This window comes from Protopterus annectens, chromosome 2.part0 (genome assembly GCF_019279795.1).
Source record: "Protopterus annectens isolate FY-2018-M chromosome 2.part0, PAN1.0, whole genome shotgun sequence".
In the NCBI taxonomy this organism is placed as follows: domain Eukaryota; kingdom Metazoa; phylum Chordata; order Ceratodontiformes; family Protopteridae; genus Protopterus; species Protopterus annectens.
In genome coordinates this window covers 1,818,205,315-1,818,232,284 of record NC_056728.1, presented here as the reverse complement: position 1 = coordinate 1,818,232,284, position 26,970 = coordinate 1,818,205,315, and the positions used below count along the sequence as shown (strand labels likewise).

At 40.5% G+C, this 26,970-nt stretch overlaps 1 protein-coding gene across 2 annotated transcripts in view; it reads right to left on the bottom strand.

Annotated features, from left to right (window-relative positions):
• The window catches only part of ELP3 (elongator acetyltransferase complex subunit 3), a 1,566,942-nt gene that overhangs the window by 714,505 nt on the left and 825,467 nt on the right, over positions 1 to 26,970 (bottom strand). For both annotated transcript variants that reach the window (XM_044061854.1, XM_044061853.1), the window contains exon 12: positions 5,685 to 5,750. In XM_044061854.1, the coding sequence (XP_043917789.1) occupies positions 5,685 to 5,750 (66 nt within the window). The remainder of the gene's footprint in view (positions 1 to 5,684; positions 5,751 to 26,970) is intronic.

The following is a 26,970-nucleotide window of genomic DNA, read 5'->3' as shown; positions in this document are numbered from 1 at the left end:
GGACAATTTTTTAAATATTACTCATATAGTAACTTAGAAAGCTGATGGGATAAAAGGTTTTACATTAGCATACATTTTCTGAAGGGTATAAAGTCTGAAACTCAAATGCCCATTATTATTAAGTCATGTCAATCCTCGATATTCATTTGCTTAAAAAACAAATTTTATAAGGAATAGATCAAAAATAAGAGGCAAAATCTGGACAGTTAAGAAGCATGATTTTAAGTAGGAAGACAGCAGCGGATTCCCAAAGGTCAGAAAAAAGGACACTGGACAGAGATATTTATAATACGCCAAAAGGAGTGTACTGAAATGCATCATGGCAGGTTTTTCAGCCAGCTGTTACTATCTTGTTAGGATATAGTTTAGCAGCTGGAATCAGCTATACCCAAGAAAAAATTCCTTACTACTGGCTGCAGAATGCATATTGGTTCTTGAGGAGGAATTAGTACCATGCGTAAAATGGTCTACAGACAGTTCCCCAACAGCAGAGGGTAAGGTGATGTCCTGATTTCCTGGAAGAAGGTTATACTGTCTTTTTTCTAGTCCTAGATCTTCTAGCTAGTCAATTTCTTGCCGGAAGCCTCAATGACTAGTTAGTAATGTGGACTGCTAAGCTTTAAGGTATGTTGCCTCTACTGTATTTGTTTATTTTTTTTCCTTCTCATCTTCCTGAAGGTGTAGAAATTAACTCAAGAGGTGTGGGATTTGAGATTTTTTTTCAAATATTTTTATTTTTCTTCTTCTTTTGTTTGTATATTTCAATTCTTGTCATTTTGCAAGCCACAATTCAGTTACATAGTAGAAGAAATACAGTCATAATTACGTACATCTTGCTGCAAAAGAATTTTCAGTGTTGCAACAAAATACATAATATAGATAACATTCTACATACAGTATATACAAGTGCTACAGAAAATCAACTTCTGATTAAGATTTGTGTCACAGTATACATACTATGCATAACTGCTACATACGAGGTTTAGACACAAACTCATGAAAGAATATGTCTCTTATGCCCTTTCAGATTATATTCACAATAATTTGTCTTTACTTGTCTATCTATTCTTTTAAAATATCCAGAAGACTCCAGTATTTTAGAAAATGGGAACACTTACTCTGGTTATCAATTTATGTGCTGATATATACTTCATTGCCATATTTCTGAAGCTCTCCCATGACAGTTTGGTTCGATCTAACTAGTTCTGAGTTATGTGCAATTTTGCTAGACAGAAGAGGGTAATTAGAATATGCAGATTAAGTCTGGGTAAATTTTGAGAGATGATATGCAAAATCACAAATTCCCATGATAATGCAGATTTTTGATATCCCATCTTCTCTAGTGTGACTCTCAGTAAGCACCATAATTTATAAGTACATTAACTCCAGAAGATGTGGAATAGGTCAGCAATTTGTGAGTAGCAGCACAAACAATTTGGTGAAACTTCTGAGTTGAAATTGTTGAGTATTTCTGGAGTAAAGTAAGCATTGTTGTTTATCATTAATTGTGTATATATGAGTTTCTGCCCTATTGTTACTGTCCTGTGCTAAGAAGGAAATTAAAGGCAAAAACTTCAGTCACACAACACTTAAAATTCTCAAAAAGTTTTGAGGATTTGAGAATTTTAAATGTGTGACTTGAGGTTTTTTTTCCTTTAATTTCCTTCTTAGCACAAGATAGTAACGATAGGGCATGCTTTTGACTACTTTTTTTTGTTACAAAGGGGAAATCCTTTTTTGCATGGAAGAAAACTAAATAAACTAAATGTGTAAATCCAGGGTAATGATGCAATCATTAAATGTGGTAACAAAAAGCCAATCTGTAGAATAGTAAGCTCTGTGATAAATGACAGGTCCTTATGTTGCAGACCTACAAGTGACAGTACTGCTTCTGGTTTGGGGTCTTTTGGGAGAGAAACTGGTGGCAAAAATACAGTTATCAAAACTAAGGGTAGAAACAGTCATGGTGGTGAGAATCTGTATCAAGTATTACAAACCAGTTTAGAAGGAATGTTTGGACATCTCTTAAATTTACCTAATGTGCCACAACTGCCATTAATGAAGCTGACAAGGAATTAAGTTCCACAGCTACATGGCTGTATATGAAATGAAATTCATATGACACCAGTGCAAATACAGTCTGGAAACCCCTAGATGCTCTCGTCAGCTAAGCACAGAGGGCAAAGTGGATATACATTAGTACCTCAAAGCATGCACCATCATGAGGGTCCCCTGATAAAATATTCCTCACATGGTAAGAAAATTTGTTAAACTCAACAAAATGACAGATGAATGCTGAGATCACTTTCAGTTCTTGGAATCTCAAAACAAACTCAAAGCATTTTACACCATAACTTGTGATGGGAGCACTTCTTGGAACTGTGCAGGGATTTGAGTTTCAATTAATTAAAAAGACATAACTTTGGTCTTGAAAAATTCAGCTTCAGTCAACCACTCCAAAGCCAATCCAAGGTGGTGTACAGACTTCTTTCAAGAGAAAGAAGAGTAAGCATGTACTCCTGAGGGAAGAAGAGATAAAGCTGGGTACTACCTGTGTTATAGTGGTACTGCAAAAAATGCTCCATGGAATGACTTCCTTAAGTGGAAGCATGTACAGCATGAGCAGTAATGGGACCAGCAAAGTCCTTTAGAAACCCAGACTGCAGAGGAAAGCATGAGGATAACCACTTCTGACATCATTGTCACCAAATCAGGATAATTTGATTCCAAACACCACTCTCTGAAAGTGCACAGAAAGGTAAGGGACAAGCCACTCAAGGAATTTGGCCAGAAGATCAGAATTGCAATTGTGAAGCTCAGTTAAAATCCATGATCCAAAGTGTCAGCTGTACCCAAGAGAGCAGGGGAGGGGGTAAACAGAATAACAACATTACTCCCTCACAAAAAAGGGGTAATCACTAACCACCTTATCAAGGGTGGTCTCTGTACTCTTGGCAATGTCTGGAACAAAAAAAAAAAGTCAGACATCTATGAACTGTTAAAAAGGCACTCAAGCTAAATAATGAATTAATGTTCTGAATAATACTCTTACTATCTGCCTTCTCAATACCCATACAAACAAATGGATACTTAGCAATAATACAGAAGTTCGGCTGTGCACGTCCAGTTACAGTTTAAGGACGACAATAATAAAAGTCTCTGTTAATACTGTGATTAAATATTCCTGCCCGCAGGAAGACTACAAACTTTGGAAAATTAATGGATCCACAATATCCAAAGGAAGACAAGACCAGTTTGTTTGGACTAGAATTCAGTCTGCAAATAGCAGACCACATACCTGCAATCAAATTCATGACCAAAGGACAGTCACAAACAAACCTCAGACAAAGATCAGTGTGAAGGCAACTATTAAGGATAAGCACTTACCCAATGGATAGCACCTCCAAGAAGGCTTCTAACCTTATCTGGTACAATTACTCAAAAAACAAAGCAGCAACCTCATACACAAAGCCTGAAGACACTTTCTAGTGAAGAAAAGCTGAACTGAATCCATCCACCATCTACAACAGCACTGCTGAATGTTTGGATATGGTAGAAGCACCCTGCCTTTTTTTTTCTTTCTTCGCAGGACCTCATCCCACGATTCCTCTAATCGAACCCAAGTGATGCCCAGTCATGCTGGACTACTCAAACCCAAGTGATGCCCATTCATGCTGGAAAAGGAATGGCAAACAAGCATTCCCAGTCTAGGTGAAAGCCCTATGGCCCATTCATTTCTGCCTGGGAATCCCAATTGGCCCTTGTTCCCTTGTGAGTCATATGGCAGGGACAGGGTAAGTTTACTGGTCTTACAGGCAATTTCCTACAGTGTGGTCTATCCTGTTCCACTAACAGCATCCCCTCCTTGGTAGGTCTTCTGATCTCTGCTATTGCTGTCTCCCAAGAGAAAGTGTGCTTCTACATGCAGAGTTCTTAAAGCTTAACAATGAGAACTCACTCAGCATGAGCTCAGTATGATCACACTCAACTGGGTGTAATATCTAGTGCTCCCTCTAGGTGTCACCCATGTTGTAAATCAGAACCACCTCCTTCCTCCCCAGGATGGGCAAGCTGGCAGTGGTCACTCACTCCCATGTCTTCACCCCTGGCCAGCTCCTACAGGCACCTAAGCTGCTAATCAAACTGTGTGTCACATATAGAGTAGTCAGGGATTTATTCCTCTGTGCTACTCAGCTGGCTTCCTGGTAAACAATGCCTTATTGTGTGCAATTACCATGTGGTAAACAATGCAGTGTACAGCCACTCAAAGCACAACTTTGACAATTGGTTATCTCTAATGGTACTTCAGCAAAAGTCACACCTTCTTGATAGTGGGAATCTGTAGGCTGTACCAATGTACATGCATCCCACTAATGGTAGAACATACAAGATGATCTAATTTGCACAACAGTATCACTGTTCAAATCCTGATCACCAGTTTTTCCTACCAAAGGATCATTTATCAAAGTCCTACTCAATTGCACTTGTTTACTGAAAATTCCATTCCTTGAAGAAACTGCTTTCATGTTGGTTATAATATGACTGTTGCAGTGTACTTTTACAGTGAGATTATGTAAATGCAAAGACAGTGAAACTGTTTTTCACAATTCTGACTTCTCCCCTTTTTCAGTGGCTGTGTGAACTTGAAGTCAGAATGTATAAGCAGCAACAGGCATGGGGAGGCAAATTCCCTAATAAGGGAGTAATGGTGCAAGGATTCTTGCCCATGTGCAGAAAAAAAATTACTTTCTTTTAAAAGATTCTGGTGTAGTACTGGCATGATACCTTGTTTTGTATGTTTAAAATTTTTTTTTTCATTTGGCTCCTCTATACAGATTTCAGGTATGGCTGAGTTTTTTTTTTAGGCAGGTGATAGTGGCCCTTCGTTGTTAAGGTGACCCACATCAATACAGTAAGTGAGAGTACTAAAAATTACAGTAAATCTTTGAGATATACTCCTGATGCACATAGGACATGTAGACTGAACTATTATCCACCTGATTCATGGGACCTTAATGCATTTTTTAAGTGTTGTAAATGCCCAGTTCTTACTGCCTTCACTGCTCATACTAGCCAGTCAAACAAGTTATGTTTGAAGCTACCATAACCTGGCATTAGGAGACTTCACAGATTATTTTTAATGAAAACAGTGCAAATTTTGGAAGCTGAAACTGAAATGGACTGATTCACACAAAACAGGTAACATTTTCCTTCAAGGTACAGCAATCTCAGAATTAATTATAATTAATAATGGTTGCGTGGTGGCTATACTCTCCCTATTAAAGACTCAAAGTTTGAGTGTAGTCTGTGTGATTCAATCTGCACAAAGAGGCACCTGAGCTAATGAATTCCATTTAACTGACCTAAATTGACCATAGCTCTGTATCTTCATGCATTAAATTAACAGAGATATCCACAAATCCACTACTTGCTATACCAGACACTCCTCTCAAGAAACGTTTCAAACTTGTTTGTTGGATTCAGTTTCCCTTCAAGGAATGTGCCATGAACATTAGTTGTAAACCAAAGATTTCTCGACATATGATGCACTTTTACACATGGCCTAGTTTTCAATAAAGCTTTCTTAAACATTCAGCAGCAAGTCATCTGTCTTAATTAGCTACATTTCTGCAGTGTTTTCACCTTTTATGATAACAGTTAATGTAAATGATGCAAACACCAACCTGATAAGGCCTAACTTTGTGATGAATTTCTTGTATTCCCACTTCTCTTGTTCTTACATCTCGACACTGCAGAGCATAGCAAGCAGAAACAAGAAAGACATAATTATGATTAGAATTCTAGTAGAAGTAGACACACACCCGTAAGTAGTATAACTTCACAGAGTGCTTCAACGCATCACATACTCACATCTTTAAACAAAATCCATGAGCCAAACACTTATTTCTTTAGGAGAGGGACAACAATTACATTTTTTAAATGCAGTAAGACTGGTATGTTGTATACTTAGCTGCTAAAACGATTCAAATCTGCAAGTACTCAACATGCAAGATGTTGCTCAGGACTTAGGACTGGATTACCTTCTGTGTTTAGCTTACGAGTTTTATTGTAAATAGTATGCTAAAAAGAACACAGTACTTATGTTCACAAAGCCTCAACCCCACTGGTGTATACTGGTATTTATAATGTGTGCTCTTCAGCAGTCCACAATTCTGATCCCTTATCAAACCATTTCTAAAAAAATGTAAAAACACATACTCACCATTGCTGCTGATCTGCAAAGGTGGACATTAGCACTTGGTAACTTGGTATTTCCTCTTGTAATATCTTCAGTTTCTAAAATCTTTTCCAATTTCCCTTGCTCAGTTTGCATGGGTACATTTGGATAGCACAGTTCTTGATGTTATGTACTGGACAAAGAGGGCATGTTTTGGCCCCTGTTCTTACCAGTTTAACCATCAAGCACCGAGCAAACAACTTTAAAGACACCATAAGATACAGTTAAGTGTACAAATGCCCAGCTTGCAAGAGAAGCCATACAAAGATGTTGGCTGCAGAAGTCATTATCATACAGAGATGGCAGGGGGGATTATAAGCACCCAACAGATGCTCTTCTTGAACATTACCTGACATGGCAAGTAAGTGTCTGCTACAATTGACTTCAAAGATTCTTTGCACGGCAATTGCTAGAAACAATCCTATGCAGTGAACTTTTTTAAACCTCTCTTGAAGGCTGAAACTGAAGGAAAGCCTAAAGTTATAAGCTCAGAAGGCCAAGCGCTGAAGCACCAAGGTGCTAAAAGGAAGACTGATTCCTGGATGTTCAAACAATAATGCACACTGATGACTAAGTGGATGTGGCACTAGCTCTATGAGGAAATATGGGTATATGGGTTTCACTTGATCTTTGCTTTGTGAAATCTTAAACACAACTCCTACAAATAAGAGCCTAAAACTGAAGAGTTGCTGGCCAATAAGAATAAACTGGAGAGTCAACCAAATCAACATATCTGAATGAAGACTGGGCAAACTGAGCGACCATGCATTTCAAATTCGCAGAAGGGTCCTTCAGTGGAGAGAAAAGAAGAACCCTTTTAAGAAACTGCTTAACTAGCCAGTACAAAGCCACAGCTCGTTCCCCACTCCCACAAGGTTATGATTTGCGGATATTCCAGAAACACGCATCCTAACCACTGAGTGAGACCAATAATAACAAGTACATTAAAATAGGTCAGTATCACCTCCATGTTAATGAACTGAAACAATTTAGAATACCTCTCTATCCAAATGGAGAACTTCTATTCAGCAGAATATAACACTGGTGAGCAGAAGCTTTTGGTAGCTTCAGTGATCCCAAAGAGTAACACTGAAAGGTCCCATGAGAAGGGACAATATAAAGGAGCTGCCACTCGCTGAGTTGGAGCTGGTTGTTGCCCAAACAGAGGCAGGGAAATTTCTTTAATATTGACTAGACCAGTTTCTTGCACTGTTGGGGAAACCATTAGTCTGAACCATCACCCTTTTTGGCCAAAACAGGGAAATGATGACAATAAGTTTTTGGTCTTAATTCGCTGTTGCTGTAAAAACTCAGCATCAGAGTGCAAAGTGAAACAGCATAAAGGAATTTTCACTGCCAGAGAAGGGAGAATGAATCCACCATCAACTCTACCTTGCTTTGCTGAACAATGCAGAAGGGAAAAACAATGCTCTCCCTCTTGGTCAGCAGCATTCCCCATCCTAGAAGACTCAGGCGTGACAGGATTCCCCTATCTTCAGTTCCAAAAGTAGGCTGGATCTGCTTCTCTAGGAGTCTATCAACTCAATCACATATTTAAGACTGATTGATTGAATGATTAATGGGGACATCTGGCTGGGTCATGCAAGACTCTTTTCCCCATCAAGGCCAGGGAGAATAGTTCAATAAACATTTAAGAAAAGCAGTAATGAGATACATAATTGCTTTGTGAATAAAAACAATATTAAAAAGTATAACAGATACAGTGTGTCAATATCAATGCAATGTAATCTGTCGTGTAAAGGCTATAGAATGATAAGTAAGATCAACTCAATATAATATGGTGCATAACAAAAATATAGAGTAGGAAACTAATATGTACTAATAGATAAATTAATCCGAGAAGTTGCACCAATACAAGCAAAAGAACATCCAGCTTAATAAAGCTGGCAAATGATAAACATAAGGATTGACTGGGTTGACCAGCTGAAAAAGATAACATGGATGATGTACACATATGTTAAGTAGAGTGCCTGTGTGATAAGTGATATATACAACAGTGAAAATCATTTCAGTTTTTAAATAAACGATGAAGTGTTGAGCTTCAAGAGAAGAGACATGGGGCTTAAAAGGGTAAGAAATATAATTTTAAATCCAAGTTGATGACCTCTTACATTTGGATACAACATTACAGGTGAGCAATCTGCAGTTGCAAAACAGAAAAGAGCCAGAGTCCTCAATAAAAGGAGATCTCTGAGGTTTGAGAGACAACTGGGGGTGGGGCATGGTTAACCAGGAATGGTAGAGGAAGGGAAGAACCTGGAGATGGATATAGAAGATTTTCTTCTAATTAAGTTGACTGTGGAGCAAAGAGCTGGTGGAATCTAGTTTCATAGTTTGGTCACACAGTTTGAGTACAGGGACTCACCATGTGCGTTTAATGCCCTGTCCTGTTATGCTAGGAATTTGTCTTTAGAGTTAATTGTCTTGTGGGACGGTACTACTACAGAATGGGTTTAAGGATGGACATTTGGATGCAGTGTACAACAGAACTGGCAGTTTTCAGTTGGGTGCATTGAAGATAGTTGGGAAATTCTATCCAAGTCATTTTTGTAATGCAGTGCAATATTAAACTTATGCTAAGCAGATCTGAGGGACAATGAGCTGATTGCAAGAATGATGCACTGGTCTACAGCCAGAAACTACAGCCATGTAACCTTTCTGCACAAGGAGTATGAGCACATATAACCCTGTCTGATCATGTACCACTCCAAAGTCTGGTTTGTCCAGCTGAAGCAGGAGGAGCTCTGGTCTCAATCTGCTTTAGAGCTCTGAGGGAAAACACATGTCCATAGCTCATTAACTTTCTCAGCACAAAGGAGATGACAAGGTTACCTTATCAAATCCATTAGAAAAAGGTCCATCATAGGCTCTGCAAAACATTCTGCTGTGGGAAAGGCCCACAGTAAAAATGACCGGAACTATTTCCCACCCTACAGCCCAATGACAGGCATCTGACACCAAGGGGTCTATCAGTGGGGGTTTGATGGCTCCACAGTATCTGGCACACCTGCATCCTTGCAGCACCCTTACTGTGAAGCATATAAATAGAAATGTGAAGATCATGGCTGTTGTGAGGACCAGGAAGCATGGCTGGATCCAAGCTTAGACCATTCAGTGAAAGCCTGCCAAGGCTAGGGAACATGTTGACCTGTCAAAGGTAACTTAAGTGAGTCCCAACACACAAAATTGTTCTACTAAAAAATGACTTTCAGTGAACCAAAACAGCTCAGGAAGAAGCCCTACACACCACTCTACTAATGTCACAGTCTCATAACTGCAGGGAACACTCATTCTTGCCAAAAGTGGTTTTCAGTGGCTTTGGTTGCTATCACTCACCTGTTAGTCTCATCAAGGGTTACTTCTTGGAGTTTCTCTATAAGCATAAATAACTTACAGTGAAAACTAGTCGACTATAACCTTACAAAAGCAATATGCTCAGCTGGAATCACAGAAAACATCTCCCAGATTATGGTGATCCTGAGGCCATGGAGCCAAAAAACTGCTCAAGTAAAGACGGTTAACCAGGAAGCCCCTTGATGGCACTACCTGGGTCAGTTGTTCAAGTTAAAGGAACACCAGAAATTCCTTCCTTTAAAAGGTATAAGCCACAATAGCCATTACCCGAGTAAACATTCTGGGCACAGAGGTGAGACCAAACAGCAGAATTGCACTGAAGGTGAAACTCATCTTGATAAAAATATAGTCCAGGCAAAACTGACTTTCTAGCAGCTCCTCTGCAGCACGAGGAATATGACCAATAGAGTTATCATCGCTGTTAAAGCAGCACAGAAAAAGGATGAGAGATAAACCTACATTCACTTCAGACAAGAAAAAGGCAGTAGAAAAACTCACTGCCTTTCTCTAAAGGAGAAACAAGGTCTACTGCTCCTTTATGAAGTACAGTCTACCATTTCTATTATCTGTACTGCAGTGACCAGCTAGCCCTTGTGTAGAGCACTTACAGAAGATCAGACTAATAGGTCCAAGATTTGGTCAGCCACATCCGGAATCTATGGTCAATGGCGATGGCCTTGACGTAAACTCAGAAACAGCATCTCATGGGTAGTAAGACAGGACTGAGCTACTGGCAGGGGTACAGTCATTTTCCTGGAAGACTTTGTGGGTGAAGCTTAGGGATGCAACAAAGCCTGATGCTTGGAAACTCTCATTCTATAAAGGGTCTTATTCTTCCTGGAAAAGAATGTCCAGTGCTTAGAAGCCCCTCTTACTCAATAAAGATAATTCTTCTTTGTACAGAAGACTAATAAACAGAGAGTGAAGCTGGGGGCGGGGGGCAGCAATAGAGACCCTCCATAGTGATAAACTACCCATTTCCAATTGGTCTTCAACCACATTCTGGGAAGCCTGCTCAAATAGGGCTTTATCAAAAAGGGGCATCAAAAATGGTTTGCCAAAGTTCATTCATGAAAAAAGGAGAGTCCACAGCACACCATCTGAACAAGGTACATACATGAGCCTGCTGTCCTGGCCGCAGCATTACTGCAGCCAATGTTACAACAGATGACAAATGGAGGGGATTTCATAAAAGACTCTCTCAGAGGTACACTAATCACAGAATCGGAGAACTCTGTCAACTTTTCCAAAGCTTGGTCACAACGAAGGAGTGAAACTGGGATAGACAAGACAGGCAGAATTAAAGCCTAAAGTTGCTCAACCACCTTATCCAAACCATTTGACTCTATCCAGTGGCAAGTTGGAAAGATCCTGTAGTTTCTGCAAATTAAAATTGTAAACAAAATTGCATCAACATGTTTAGAAATGATGTCACACACTACTCCTAATGGGGATTTGCAGAAGGCATGGACTTTTTCTTAGGAAGTGAAGTCAAATCTGGATGCTTCTATGCTACAAAAATGTTATCCTTAAGATGAGATTTCATGAGATGATGAAACAATGTTTCTCATCTATCTTTATCACATCATGATTCAAACATTTCTGTAATGAAGATAGTCAGACAACAAGCTAGATGACAGTGGTCTTCATGGACCTCTCTCCCCAAAGGAAGAATCAAAAAGTACAGTTGTGTACACTTACCATAAATGTAGATGTTCGAGTGTATTCACGGTTGCAGTCATCACATTTGGGTTATCTGCTTGCAGTAGCCCTCAGTCAGCCTGAATATCATAGTCTTGGATTCCTGCATCGGATGCTCTCTTCTTCCATGACGTCAGGTCGTCAGGGGTATGAAACATACAGCAGATGGCATTACATCAGTTTTTCTTCCCCAGATGTCAGGGGCCTCCCTAATGGGAAGCAATTAAATCTATAAATATACAAGGTTATACCTCCAACAAAAAAGAAAATACACCAAAAAGCTTTTAAGCATAGTAAAGGAGAGTAGAGGTATAGCCAAAAGAAGTAAGGGGGCTTTAGGGAGGGTAACCAGGACTGCAACAGTGAATACACTTGAACATCTACATTTATGGTAAATGTACACAATCACTGTTGCAGTCATCACATTTGGGTAGATTCCCAAAGCTATGGATGGGAGGAGGAATTTAGATAGCATTAGGATCAGCTATAAGGCCCTGAAAGACTGCAGTGGCAAAGCCAGCTCTGGATTTAGAGAAAATTGGCAGACAGTAATGCTTGGTGAAAGTATGTACAGAACTCCAGGTAGCAGCTTCTAGGATGTCCCTGGTAGGGATGCCTCTGGAAAAGGCTGTAGAGGTAGATGCAGCCCTGGTTGAGTGGGGTCTAATTCCCTGTCAGACAGGTTTTCCATGGTGCTTGTAGCAGAAATGAATGCAATGGCCTATCCATTTGGAAATGGTTTGCTTTGAAATAGCCTTCCCTTCTGCCCCTGCAGCAAATGCCACCAGCCGTTGGTCAGATTTCCTTTGAGGTTTAGTCCTGTCCAAGTAGAATCTAAGTTGTCTGTATACATCTAAAGAGTGCAGTATCCATTCCCCTTTGTTCTGTGGATTAGGAAAGAAGGTTGGCAAATGAATGGACTGATTGAGGGCCACACTGGATACCACCTTGGGCATGAAGGAGGGATTGGTCATGGGACACCCTGTCTGCATGAAAGATTATGAAAGGCTCCACTTCCATGAGGGCCTGTAATTCAGATACCCTTCTTGCTGAAGTGATTGCTAAAAGGAAAGCTGTTTTCCAAGAAAGGAATTTTAAGTCTGCAGTAGCAGCTGGTTCGAAAGGAGGAAGAGTGAGTTTTTCCAATACAAAGTTAAGGTCCCTGGGGTGGTCGTAAATTTCTGGCCCCTCTGAGGAACTGCTTGAACAGTGGATGAGAAAAGAGGGGAGGTTCTGTGCTATAATGAGCTGAAATGGCTGAGGATGAATTTTGAAGGAGGAGAAAGACAGGACCTTGTGAAGCATCTCAGTTAAGTATTGTAAAATCTGAGGTAAATTGGGCACTGCTGTGTTCATCCCTTGAGATTGGTTCCAGGTTCAGAATCTTTTCCATTTTTCAGCATAAGATTTTCTAGTACTAGGCATCCTTGCCTCTAAAATGATATCCATCACTGGTTCACTGAGGGATGGTAAAGGAGAGATTAGGTAATTAGCCAGGCTGCTAGGTTCAGTGTTTGAAGCTGAGGGTGTAGGATCTGGTTCTCCTGCTGAGAGAATAGGGTAGGAGTCTGAGGCAGGTGCCATGGGGCCAACAGTGACACACTGCGCAAGAGGGGGTACCAGAGTTGGCGTGGCCAGTCTGGTACAAACAAAACCGTCCTTGGTTTGTCTTGTTTGATCTTTAGTAGTACCTTGGAAAGCAGAGGCAGAGGAGGAAAGGCATAAACTGAGAGGTTTTTCCAGCTGAAGGATAGAGCATCCACTTTCCAAGCTTGTTTGTGGGGAATCCTTGTGCAAAATTTGTCCAATTTTATATTGCTGGAGGGAGGCAAAAAGGTCTACATCTGGGGTCCCCCATTTGCTTGTCAACATGTTGAAAATCCTATGTTCCAGTTTCCACTCATGTGGATCCATGTTTCTGCTTAGTTCGTCTGCCAGTGCATTTAGTTTTCCTGGCAGGAATTGATCTTGTAGATGCACTTGGTAGCTCAGGGCTGTGTTCCACAATGCCATGGCTAGTCTGAAGAGGGAGTAAGAATGTGTACCTTCCTGCTTGTTTATGTACCACATAACAGTGGTGTTGCCCATCTTTACCATTAATTGTCCTGGAAGAATGTGGTCCTTGAAGGCTGTCAGAGCATTCTGTACAGCTAACATTTCTTGTTGATTGACATGCAGGTGCATTTGATTTGGGTTCCATTTGCCCTGAATGCACTTCCCTGCCAGGTGAGCCCCCCCCATGCATAGTCTGATGAGTCTGTTAAGGTTTGGGCGGCAGGGGGCAGTGTGAATGGTAGTCCCTTGTTTTGGTGGCAGGCCTCTTCCCACCAAAGAAACTCTAGGCGCAAGCATGGTATGATAGGAATCATTGCTTCTAGATCCTGAGAATGTTGACACCATAGGCTTTTTAGATACCAGTGTAGTTTCCTCATATGCAGTCTTGCATATGGAATTAGAAGAATGCAGGAAGCCATGAACCCCAAGGCTTGTAGTATTTTGCCTTGCAGACAGCAGGATTTTTGTGGCCACTTGTTTGAAGTTGGTAGTCAAATGAATTTGTCTCTCTGGCATGAAGAAAGCCATCTGGGAAGTTGTATTCAAGCTTGCTCTCAGGAATATAATTTGTTGACAGGGTACCAGGTGTGATTTCTTTTTGTTTATGGTGTATCCCAGACAAGCACCCTTTGTACAAAGGCCAGATGAGTCAAAAGTATGGCTTGGCTTTCTGCCTGAATTAAACAATCATCCAGGTATGGGTATATCTGAATATTTCTTTGCCTGCAAAATGCAACGACTGCAGCTAGGCACTTTGTGAATACCCTGGGTGCAGTAGATAAGCCAAAGGGCAGTGCAGAGAACTGATAGTGCATGTAGCCTGCTTTGAAGCGTTGGTATCTTCTGCAAGATTCCCTGATTGGGATGTGCAGGTATGCTTCCTTTAAAATCAAGTGTTGCCAACCAGGCATCTTTGCCTAGCATAGGAGGCAACTTGTGAAGAATCAGCATCTTGAATTTTGGAATCACCAGAAAGGTATTTAGAGTAGACAGGTCCAGGATAGGACACCATGAACTGTCTTTTCTGGGTACCAGGAAAAGTCGAGTAGAAACCTTGTCCCTTTTCCTCTTCTGGTACGAGCTGAATAGCCCCCCATGCTTAAGAGAGAAAGTACTTGTTTTTGGGCCTCTGCCCACTAATTTGGGGTTAGATTTGGCCATCCGCTTGGTGTTGGTAATGTGTGGAAGTGAAATCTGTATCCCTGGGACACTATATTTAAAACCCATTTGTCCTGGGTAATGAGTTCCCAGTTCTTTGCATGAAGAGCAATCTTTCCCCCCAAAGGGGCAGTTAGTTGAGAAGTGCTTGGAAGTTTTAAAAAGAAGTCACTGAGACAGTTTACCATAGGGGGGATGTTTATTACTCCCAGATTTGGAAGTGGAGGCCCCCCCACTGCTTAGTCCTGTGCGTACCCTGGGACTGAAGCCTGGGAGCTCTGCTGGATCTGGGTTTGGACTGAAAAGGTCTGGAAGAGGCAGGAAAGGACCAATTCTTGGAAGGCCAATGCCTACTAAAACTTGGAGGTTGTACTTGTAAAAAAATATTTTAACAGTTTGCATAGATTTTGCTTTTTCCTCCATCTTTTTAAGAACTTCTTCTGCCTTGTTGCCAAACAGGCGGTCCTGGTTTAAGGGAGCATCCAGTAATTTCACTTTAACATGATCTGGCAAGGATTGCTCCTTAAGCCAAGCATATCTTCCAAGTACATACCCATTTACAGCAGCCCTGCAAGATGCCTCTAGTGAATCAAAATCCATTGCAAAATATGTTTTCCAACTTGTTCAGCTGAGTGCAGTAAATCCTGTAAATCCTTATTTTCAGCACAATCAGGAATCAACATAATTTTTCTATTTAAGCAATCCAATAATATGCTGCTGATACTTTAACATATGAAACTGGCAGTTTAAGGCCCTAATGGCCAACGTTGCAGAAGTGTATACCTTCTTACCCTATCTATCCAGCGCCCTGCAGTCTCCATCAGAGGGAGTAGGATTTTTGGCAGTAGTGGCTTTAATACCCTTGGGTCCCTGTGAAATGGTCTCAGGATCCGCAGTATGATTTTTAAAAAGGAACTTGTGAGAGTCATGGACTATGTAATATCTGTCAGGTTTTCTGGGAGCAGGAGGTAAAGAATCAGGGGCCAAGCTAGATTCCGAAAAGGCATCATCAACAATGTCTAGTACAGGAGGTATGGTTAAAGGCCTGTGCTGGGGCAGTAGTAAGAAATCCCTAATCCTCTTTTTAGAATCAGAGAAATCCTGACCTTCCCAATGAAAATGCTCCCTGAGAGGATGCAAGGTTTCACCAAAAGAGAAATCCTCTGGGGGAGAAGCAGAGGGAATAGAGTCCTCAGCATCAGAATCCTCATAGGTAGATAAGGGCAGATCATTGTCATCAGAGGAAACAGAAAAGTATCATAAGCAAACTCAGTCCTAGGTCTCTTAGAGGGGGAAGGCTGGCTTCCCCTAATTAAAGTAGTACGGTCTTCAGCCATTTTTATAATTTGTTTTTTAGGCACAGAGGCCTGACCATGCGGTCTGGGCGTAATTTTTCTAGGCATGGTACAAGTTTTAGGCCGTGAAGAAGAAGATGGCGTTGGTTTAATATGCAAGTCAGTAGGCCTGAATACACCGTCAGAAGCTGGTGCCTGCACAGCGGCTCCGGACCCATCCAAGGTAGAGACATCTGCAGGTTCCACAATTGAAGCATCTCGCGACATACCGGACTCCGAATGGGTCTCCGTGGAGGCCTGCGAATCTGAAGTAGCAGGTATCAGGGGCTGCGAAAGCACCTCACTGGAGTACCAGCGAACTGGCTTAGGAGAAGCATCATCGGCAGCTTTGGACCTAGGTGGACTGTCTCTTTATCTTTGCATTTTTTGGAATGTCAGTAGTCAGATGACTTACCAAACACATATCAGGATAATTGAACAGAGCACCAAAATATTTAGAAGTGAATATATACTGACGACAGATAGTTTGTGGTTTAAATAAGGCAAAAAACCGACAACGAGGTATGTCGTGGTCAGGGCCTAGGCAAGGAATACAGTACGAATGAAAATCTTTATGAGGTATTTGCTTTCCACAAGTAATGCAATTATTTACTTTTACTGACATCGGTTTAGAGCAAGAAAAAGTTTCCCCAATGGGGGTACTTAGCTTTTAGTTGAAGACTTCGGTTCTGAAATTCGAAAATGAAAATTTCAGGAGTCGGCCGACCGGCACTTGCAAACTGCTTCTACTTTGGGCACTACACAGCAAGAAAGACTGATGTAATGGCATCGGCTGCATGTTTTATACCCCTGACAACCTGACATCACGGAAGAAGGGACAGCAACCGACGCAGGACCCAAGACTTTGTTAATCAGGCCGACTGAGAGCTACTGCAAGCAGATAACTCAAACACAAAGAACATCAAGAAGTAAGCCAAAGGGCAAAATGACATTATCCTTTTTTTTCTTCCCAAAAATAAGGACTTCAAGATTCTAATCACTGGACCAGAATGAGGGAGACCCTCCCACCCTTCCTCACCTGACATACAAGCTGATGAATGAAAGTGAGTCAATGGCAGGTAGACAAGCCATGAAGATCAAAACAGTGCACACCAAGGCAGCACCAAATCTCAAGAGATCTACAAGGGGGCCAAGTATAGGCATCAGACTATTCTCCTTAAGGATGTAACCCTGCACTCATGAGGACATCCCACTACCATTAAATATGATGCACATTACAACATCTGGTCCATCCTCATCAGCCAACGTACAGAGAAAAAGCTCCACAAATCTCAAGTATAACCAGTAAGTATTCTTTGAATGGAGGGATGACAATGTGCAGATTTTCAGATGCAGTGCTCAACCTCATGTGTCCTTATTCTGGGATTCCAGAGACTACTATGAGTGAACTGGCTAGACATAATCCATCTTTAGGACCTTTAATGTAGGAAGGTCCCTGTTGCCACCCCAAGACATACACATACAGTTGTTTGGGGGTGCTTCTGTAATCAGCTGACAGGGGAGAAGTTGATCTTTCATTAACTGTAGAAAGGCACAGAAGTGATGTGGAGCGCTCTCCTGAATCAACTTGGTGAGGAAAGGGTTTAGCTAATGCTGAGGCTTTCCAATCCCTTGTCCCTTTGCCTTCTCACAGTCTGGCTGACAGTGATTTGGGATCACACGAAGGACCGTACTCTGGCCAGTTTATACGTAGTTACTAGGCTTGCAGTCCAGGGGGCGATTGAGAAGCCTAGCCCAAAATCCCAGCTGCCCTTAATCATTATTAGTCGAGTGACTTGCTCAAGGTCACACAGCAGGCAAGTGAGGAAATTAAACCCTGTACCAGAGGAAAGTATAGCTGCATAAAATCTTACCACAACAGTAGATGTTTTTCTTCACTGTTACAATATTCCTTGCCATTGATAGCCCAATGTTTAGCCAGCACACCAAAGCCTTAGGATTTGACAGATGTACGTGAAGGAACAACAGTCCTATGAAGTAGGAGGAATATATGCATCCAGAAGTAGAAAAAAAGGAAAAGAGTAGAGTGGGAGTGGGAGAAGGGAGGAAGCAAATACTGCAACAGTGAAGAGAAGGACATCTACTGGTATGGTTTTACACAACTGGACCATGCCCTTCCATATCACTGTGGCAGTATTCTTAATTTTGGCAGGAAGAAGGCCCTGAGCGCCCTCAAAGAACCCATACAAGATAGCCCTGACAAAGCCAGCGCTTGCTTTGGAAACAACATCCAATTTGTAACACTTAGTAAAAGTATGGACAGAGGTCCAAGTAGCAGCCTCAAGGATAACTGGTATCCAGTCCTTTGAAAAAAGCACTAGAGGAAGCCACGGCCCTGGCAGAGTGAGCCTTTACAGAGGCAGAAATGCACTTCCCATGAAAGAAGTAACAAAAAAAATAGCCTTACAGATCCATGAAGAAATGGTTTGCCTAGAAACAGCCAAACCTAGACATCTGGGAATGAAAGGAAACAAAGGTCTGCTCAGATTTGCAAATGGTCTTAGTTTTATCCAAATATCCGAGCTGTCTATGCAAATGCAAGGTGTGAAGAACCTTCTCGCTAGCAGACTGCGAAAAAGGAAAAAAGGACGGCAAATTAAAAGACTGATTAAGAGACAAGTCATTACCTACCCTGGGCATAAAAAAAAAAGGATTAGTATAAAGAGATGCCCTGTCCCTATGAAAAACTAAAACAGGAGTAACAGCCATAAGAGCCTGCAGTTCTTTTACTGAAGTAAGGGCCAAAAGAATAACAGTCATCCATGTACAATGCTGTAAGGAAGCCAAAGCTGAAGGCTGAAAAGAAGCCTGAATCAGTTTTTCAAGAACAAAATTAAGGTCCCAGGAAGGTGGAATACCCTTCCTGGAAGGTCTGATATAAAGGATGCCTTTATGAAATTGCTTGCCCTCAAACCTAGAGGCCAAAGGAGGAGTTAATGGCAGACAAGCAGAAACAGCTGAAAGGTGATCTTCAAATGAAGAATATGCTAACCCAGCATGGAGTAATTCACACAAGTAAGAGAAGCACCCAAACAAAACAGACACCGCTTGTGATGATAGTTAGAGGGAATCTGCCTCCCACAATGACCACTTCCCTTACTGGATGACATGTAAACTCACATCTAAAGAAATAAGAAAAGATAAGAATAAACTCCAATGGGGCACTTATCTGAAATAAGGCTTGGTAATCAGTAGAGAAAAAAGGAGCATTCAGAGTGACCAGCAGTGATGGCATTTGAATTGGCGGCAAAGTTCTGAGGTACATATGTCTGTATGTCACCTTTATGCCCTATGTCTTGAGCAGGGAACGTACACATGACGTATGATGTCTATAAAATCCTAGATAGCTGGATGTTGGGCTACCCATGGCAGGGAATCCCTTTAGTTAAGAATACTGTAACAGTGATATGGAAGGACATTTACATCTTACAGCCTTAACCATCTTTACCAAGTGCATACAGTGTTTAGAGTCACATTCCAGTGATGGAAGTTTCAAGCTTGTTTCATAATCTCTTGTGGGTCAATTAAATCAAGCACTTGCACTTGTGACAGTGATTCATATTGTGCACCTCTCTCTCAGCCATTACAGACTGTGCCAGTGTGGGTTTTGGGTAATGATGAATTAATGTCAGAAACATTTAAATGATGTTATTTTAGACATTGTATGTGTCAAAGTCATGATCTCCTGGGATGACTTTCTGGGCAATGAAGTGCATCTATCCCTGGCCTGATAAAAGCGATCTTTTGAGACAGGCGCAGAGAGGACTTTTTTCAGCTGATGGAGACATCAGGGTCTGCAATAACAAAACTACTTGCACATGCTACTTTACAGGGAGACCATCAATGGGGTTACCAGGGAGGATTCATCTAGGCAAGGGAATACATGCAGGTACTTCTCCTTCAAAAACCTCCAGCATAATGGACAACACTCTGGTAAACACTATGGAAGCATAAGATACTGCAATATGCTGCAGTTTAGTGTAAGACTGATGTCCAACTACAGTGAAAGTGGATTTGTACAAGATATTTACTTTAACAGTAAATTTTTGTGGAGAAGTCACTCTCAACATTTGGGTTTACCCACCTTCTGATTTCCCTTGGTAAGAACAGTTTTACAAATTTGTTGTTCTTCCCTGCACAAGTTAATTATGGTCTTCTGACTGCAAAGATACTAACACACACACATGCAACTAGTTCTGGCATACATTCTTGTTAATTTAATCCAGAATCCTCAGAGAAATTTTGTTTGTGAGACAGATCTCCAGTGTTCAACCAAATGTAAACAGCATAAAATACTTTTAATAAAAACGATATAGGATTAGCGCTTTCACAACCTATCTAGTCACTTCTTCAGATCACAAACACAAAGTTTAAACCACCATTAAGTAGCCCAAATCAAAGTTACCGCTTTAGAGTCCGTGATCATAACAGCGGTCTTAAAGGGACATACTCATTAATAACTTTACCCCTATCACTTTGTAACTCTAAAATCCACTTTACTTCAGTACATTCAGTCAAAGTTCTAACATCCCACCCCTAACAAACATCCTAAAAGGTTCTAAAACACAAAATTTAAAAACATGATTATTACCTGCAACAGAAATGTGCTTAAATAGGGCAGTTTTGATATCATGCTTATTAACACTGTATACACGTTCACGTGTATGAGCCCTCAATGTTCTATTCATTTTTGCAACATATAAACTCTGGCATACAGTGCATACGGATAGATATACCAGATCCTGACATTTACAAGTAGCATAATACTTCAGCTTGTAAACTTTCTTAGTGCCTGAATGTATAAATCTATCACTGGTATTAATGCACTAATACATATTACAAGCCCCACCTGGATGCGTAGTCACCTTATCAGATTTTTTTTAAACATATTCAGTTGTTTGTAGCACAGTAACTTTTACAAGGACTTATTATTCTTGTAGCAAAACTTAGGAGCATCACCTAAAATATCCTTATACCTCTCATCACATATTAACACATGCTAGTGTTTCCATATATCACAAACTGGATGACCGTCATTCTCAGGGTATTAGTATTTATGATTACACAGTTCTCAAGGTCAGAAGCAATACCAGAAAAATTATGGTCTTGCTCTACCATCCCACTGAGAGAACAGCTCATCATGTGCTGCTCTTATCTCACTCATACTATACCCCCTACTGGTAAACTCATTCATAAGGTCATCAAACAACTGCTTCATACTTTTGTCATTAGTGTTAAGTCTAGCATGCCTAAACAATTGCCCCTTAACATTTTTAGAGATATGAGGAGGATGTATACTCTGCTTAGGAAGTGTACTAGGTTTCTTACATGGTTTTCTGTACACCTGTTTGTCTAGCCTATCTGAGTCCTTATCGCAAGGACTTCTAGGAACTCTAATCTCTGCTGAAAAAAATGCAAAAAATCTCATGGTCTGCTGTAGATAATAAAAACATGTAAGAAAGCAACAGTACCTGTCCAAACAATAAAAACATTGTCAACAAAGTGAGCACAGCAGGAAACATTGCCTAAAAATAACTTCTTTCAAATACATGCAAAAACTCCCAATAGGCAAGCACAACTGCATAGCTATTGACGCATATAGTGCCTATAGCCAAGCCCACCTTTTGGATATAAAAATGGTCATCAAAACAAATGCATTGTTGCTTAAAATAATATCAAGCAGAATAAAAATCAAATAATTATGCTCAGCAGTGTAATCAGAGATCTTTGAAAAAAAAGTTTCACAAATTCAGTCCCACTGTCATTGGGTATTACAGTAAACAAGGACACCACATCTAATGTAACAAACAGAAAAACAACATGTTTGTTGTTAACTGACCATTCCTACAAAGAAGAAAGTGTTGTGTGTGTATCTTAGGACTGTATCAACCTTATTCAAAACAGGGTGTAGTTGTTTCTCTATATAAATAGAGAGGGGCTCAGTTGCCCAACCATGTCCAGAGACAGTCGGTTTACCAGCCACTTATGAATGTTTGGAAGCCCATATATCATGGGAACCATAGGGAACTCATCCATAAAATAATCAAACAAATCATTAGTCATTCAACAGATCATGCAGAGCATTATGTATGCCCTTTATTAAATTATCAATGGCTACCTTAGAACAAATACCATGTATTAATTCATCAGACATCTTATACATACTTGCACAGTACACTGTGGGATCCATAACAACGGCGCCCCCTTTATCAGATGGTCTGATGTAGACATTTTCCATTAAAACTAAGTAAAAAATATCTCTGTACTAAGAGTCAGTTCAGTTGTAAAACTCCTTTCGACATTTTCTAGTTAAAAAATCATATATATCCTGCTCACACGGCTTTAAAAAAATGTCAACAATTGGTGTATTTACAGGAACAAACTGACTGGGCTTTCTAAAACCTGCACTTATAGAACAAAAAGTATCACCATAAAACAGCTGCAAAGAAATATTCTGAATGAAAAGACTAGGATCAGCCAATACATCACTTAAAGTAGAAGCTTTTGAAGGAACAAATGACACCTCTCTTTAATACCTGTTTTTGCTCACTGGTAAAAGAAAAGGACGACATGTTCACAACTAGGTCCACAGAATTTTGCACCATACGGCTGGGCCAAGCTCCAACTGGCCATTCAGCAATGTCCTTTTCATGTTCTGCCCACTCCGGTTTCTGCTTTGCAAACCCCTCCATTCTTTTATTGTCAATGGTTCTGGCAAGCAAAGGTGTAAATAGATATTAGACGTAGACGCATCATCCACCCATGGGTCTAAAGTAGCATCACATGATCCTCTCCTGCATTGTACACACTTTTGGAGGCTGAATATCTAGCTTTGGAAGGTGGCTGTATACACTGAGTGCTGACAGTATCCCATTTATCACGGGTATCAGCAACCATATTAAATCAGTAGTGTTATCAAACCAGAAGCATGCACATTTACTGATTTAGATTGTCGATCATCTGCACTCACAGAGTTCAAATGCTTAGATGGATCAGCTCTAAGCCATGCAAAGATGCAACCATTTTTGAAATCAAAAACATCTCTGGCAACTTCTTATGCTTACCATTTTGTAAGCTTTTTTCATAGGTAGTAACATTTAGAAAAAGATCATCTACCTTCCTCTTATAAGAAGTGATGCCCATAAAGTCATTAATAACAGTGAAATCCGAATTCACATCTTTCAAAAGAGCAGCCTCCATTGGTTTGAAATATTCATTAAGTACTCCAATGTAATTAAAACCCAGTTCCAGGTTCAAGACTTGCCACTTCATTAAATGATCAGGGTAATGGATTTCTGTAGGCAGGTATCCTAAGGACCCTCATGCCTCTGGGTATTACTTTATGAAACAGGCAGGCCACTACATATGCTTAAAACTGAACAGGTTTTTCTCTAAGCTTCTGAAGGCATTCATAAAGGCATCACAGCCAGTATCAACATGATTTCCAAACCATACAGTACTCCTGTTAAATTATGGATAGAAGCCAAGAATCTTGAGAGATCTTCGACCAAACAGGAAGGAAGAGGGAAAGATGAAGACAGGAATGTGACTGAGAAGAGAGAGGCAAGGATAGCAGCACCTGGCTTGTCTGACAAATGAGGCTTCTGAGATGAAGGAGTTTGAGTAGACTCAGCAGGAGGAGCTCTTCTACCACCCTTCTAACCTTTGGGGGGAAGGGAAGACTGTCTGCGGATAACAGCAGGTTTATTAGGGTAATTCCTTTGAAACTTGGGAACAGGTGAAAAGAAATTATGTTTCAAATCCTGCATAGCCTTGCCCTTTTCCTGAAGGGACTTAAACATCAGCAGCAGCAGCAAAAAGATGTACATCTAGAGGAGCATCTGTCAGCTTAGCCTCAATATCAGGCAAAGGCTGGATTCGAAGCCAAAAATACCTCAACACAGAACCAAAAGCAGCAGCTCTAGAAGAGGCATCAGCTGAAGCTGAATCATAGTTGCATTTAACAGGATGGCAAGCAACCTTAGAAGTCCCTAGTAAAGAAAGACCTGAAGTCTTCCCCTCAGAGTCAAGAAGATCTGAAATGGCCTGACAGAGAATAGCCAAGATAACACTGGTCATGTGGGTCTGGTAGTTTACAGTCCCAAAGGCCAAGGTTGCAGCAGTATACACTTTCTTACCCACCCTCTACATAGTTCTGCTGTCCTTGTCAGAGGGAAGCAGCTTTGCAGAAGGCAAAAGATTAGGTGGCTTATCTGAAGCAACAGAAGGGTCAGCAAAGGGGCACTTACAAAAGAATTTGCAATCCTCAGGCACCTTATAAAATCTATCATTTTTTTAGGAGCAGGAGGCAGGTGGTCAGGAGCCTGAGGAGCTGTAGAAAAAGCATCTAGCCTGAGGAGCTGTAGAAAAAGCATCTAGCAAGGCAGCTAGCACAGGAGGGACAGGAGAGGGCTTAGGAGACTCCATTTAAAGAAGCTCATAGTACCTCTCCCAAACATCACAGACCTGAGCACAATACCACTTAAAAAAACTCCATCATATGGAATATGGTATCTCCAAAAGAAATCTCCTCAAAAGGAGAATCAGGACTAAGAGATTCTTCCTCCTCCTCAGAGCCATAACCTAAAGGAAAGGGAATCTGGGAAGAATAAGTCAAGGATTAATCATTAGTATCCACTCAGTCATCATATAAAACCTGCTCCCTAGGCCTCTTAAGAGGGTTAGAAGACAAAGGGGGCCAAAAACAGAAACCCTCTGAGGAGGCTGAAAAGCCATAAGGTCATTAAACAAACCTTGTATGAAATTTTGCCATGCACTTTGAGGATCTTTGGGAGCAAAATAAAGGTAATTAGTTTTCTGCTTCTTTTTCAAGGGGATGTCAGACCTAAAGATCTTACTTAGGTGGCTCGGACCCCTGATCACACTCTATAAGCATAGCAGGAATCTCTTCACCTACTAAAATTTGAAGAACACCTCTATGCTCTTTAGAAATAATCAGCTGCTGTTCCCCCTGAACATCTAAAGTGGACATCTGCAAGGCCTCCAGGGAGGTGTGAGAAGCCGAATCCATGCCAGCCTCCAAAATGGTCGCTACAGAGGAATCCAACTGAGAGACCAGGAGGCTCTCAGGGCATTCACTAACCTTAAGATGACATGAAATCAACAATCATAAAATAAAAGAAGATATGGAGAAAAAAAACAATGGCACTTACCTGAAAAGCAGCTTGGTAACCAGCAGATGAAAAAGCATTCAGACCGATGATCGAGGATGCCATTTGGACTGATGGCAAAGAAGTTCTGAGGATGGTATCTGTATATCACCTTTATGGCCTACTCCATGTACAGGAAACATACACATGATGTATGGCATCTCTATTACAATTTAAATGCTTTGGGATACTGGCTGGATGTTGGGCTACCCTTGGCAGGGGATCCCTAATGTAAAGAATACTGCAACAGTGATATGGAAGGACATTGGCAAAGACTCATCGGACTCCGCTTCATCTAGTCCCATTTCAATTAAAAGCCATGCTTCTGAGCTTCCCAAAAAACATAAATTGCCTGTTTTTTGCTTGATTATATTATTTACTGCACTTTTTATTGTTTGCCGCCTACTTTAATGCTGTATTTTAATACTGTCTACTAAACAGCACTGTTGTACTGCATTTATCTGCCTTATTGTGCCTGTAAATCATATGTTATTAGTGTTTTCACTGTATGCAAAGCTCATTTTGCGATTTTCACTATTTAAGTATCTGCTGGTGTTTTTCACTGCTGCAAAGCAATCTGTTCTGCTTGTTCTGGTTTTCCCTCCAAGACGTGTTAAAATAACTGATTCATTTGCTGTTTAAAACATTCTTTAGAGTCTCCTTGCTGTTTTTTCTGCTATTTAAAATGTTTTGTTGTAGTGTTTCATTGCTATTTTTCTGCTGTTTTAAATATTTTTCTAGTGTTTGCTGTCTAAACTAGCATAGCTAGTAGCTGTAGCATAGTCCAGATACAGGTTTGCTGCATCTGGGTCTGTCTGTAAGTGCTGTTTGTTTTGAGTACATTTTCCAGGCCATCGTTGATTGGAAAGGGCCCATCTGCACTCTAGTGGGAGAGGTATACTGGTTGGAACCTGTCTGGTGAAGGGTGGTTGGGAAACTAGAAGCCCCTGTTTATGGATATAGATAGTATGGTACAAGCAAGTGAAAGTGTTTTTGGTCCCTTTAGTTTTATATATGGGTCAGGCATACTTTTTTTTTAATTAACCATAGAAGTAGTTGTACACAACAATTAATAGAGTTAAAGGAATTTATCTGGGAGAGGAATAGGGCAACAGTTGAGTAGGATAAGTTGATCCTTTTAACAGAACAGTGTAGTTTAGTATTATCGGATGTAAAAGGATATTTTACAACTACACAGTTAAGCGTGGGTATGTATAGATTTTATATATATATATCTATATATATCTATATATATATATATATATATATATATATATATATATATATATATATGCATATGTATATATACACGTATATGCATGGGTGTGTGTATACATACACACACACATATATATATATATATATATATACATACATATAGACATAGATATACATGTATATAAAACAAACAGAAGATTCTAATTCAAAGTGGAAAGGGATGATGTTGAAGCTGGGGGGCGATCAAGAACTAAGGAGAACATAGCAACTATACAGATTATTACAGTCATAAAGTAGCAGTATTCTAAGAAATATGCCAACATGAGAATGGGGAAAGGAGATTTTGGCAATACGGATGGCAGCAAGTTGGAGTTCAGAAAACAGGCAAGAAGGTGTTGGAATTTACTGGAGAAAAGTGTCAAAGGAAACCAAAGTACTGGAAAAATAACTAGAGAGGGAAAGGTAACGGAGTGGAGGAAGGCAAGATGATGTTTGGACAGCAGGCTAGAGACCGTCTTCCCTACCAGGGACTAATCTTGGAGTACAGGCAAAGAAAAGGGGAATCCTAAGTGAAAGACCTTCTCTGGTAGAGCTTTTAGATGAATCTAGAACAGAAGCTGCTGTTACAAAAAGGATAATTAGTAGGGCATACAAAATATTGCACAATGACTATAAAATTCAAGCAGAGCAAGTTGGAAAA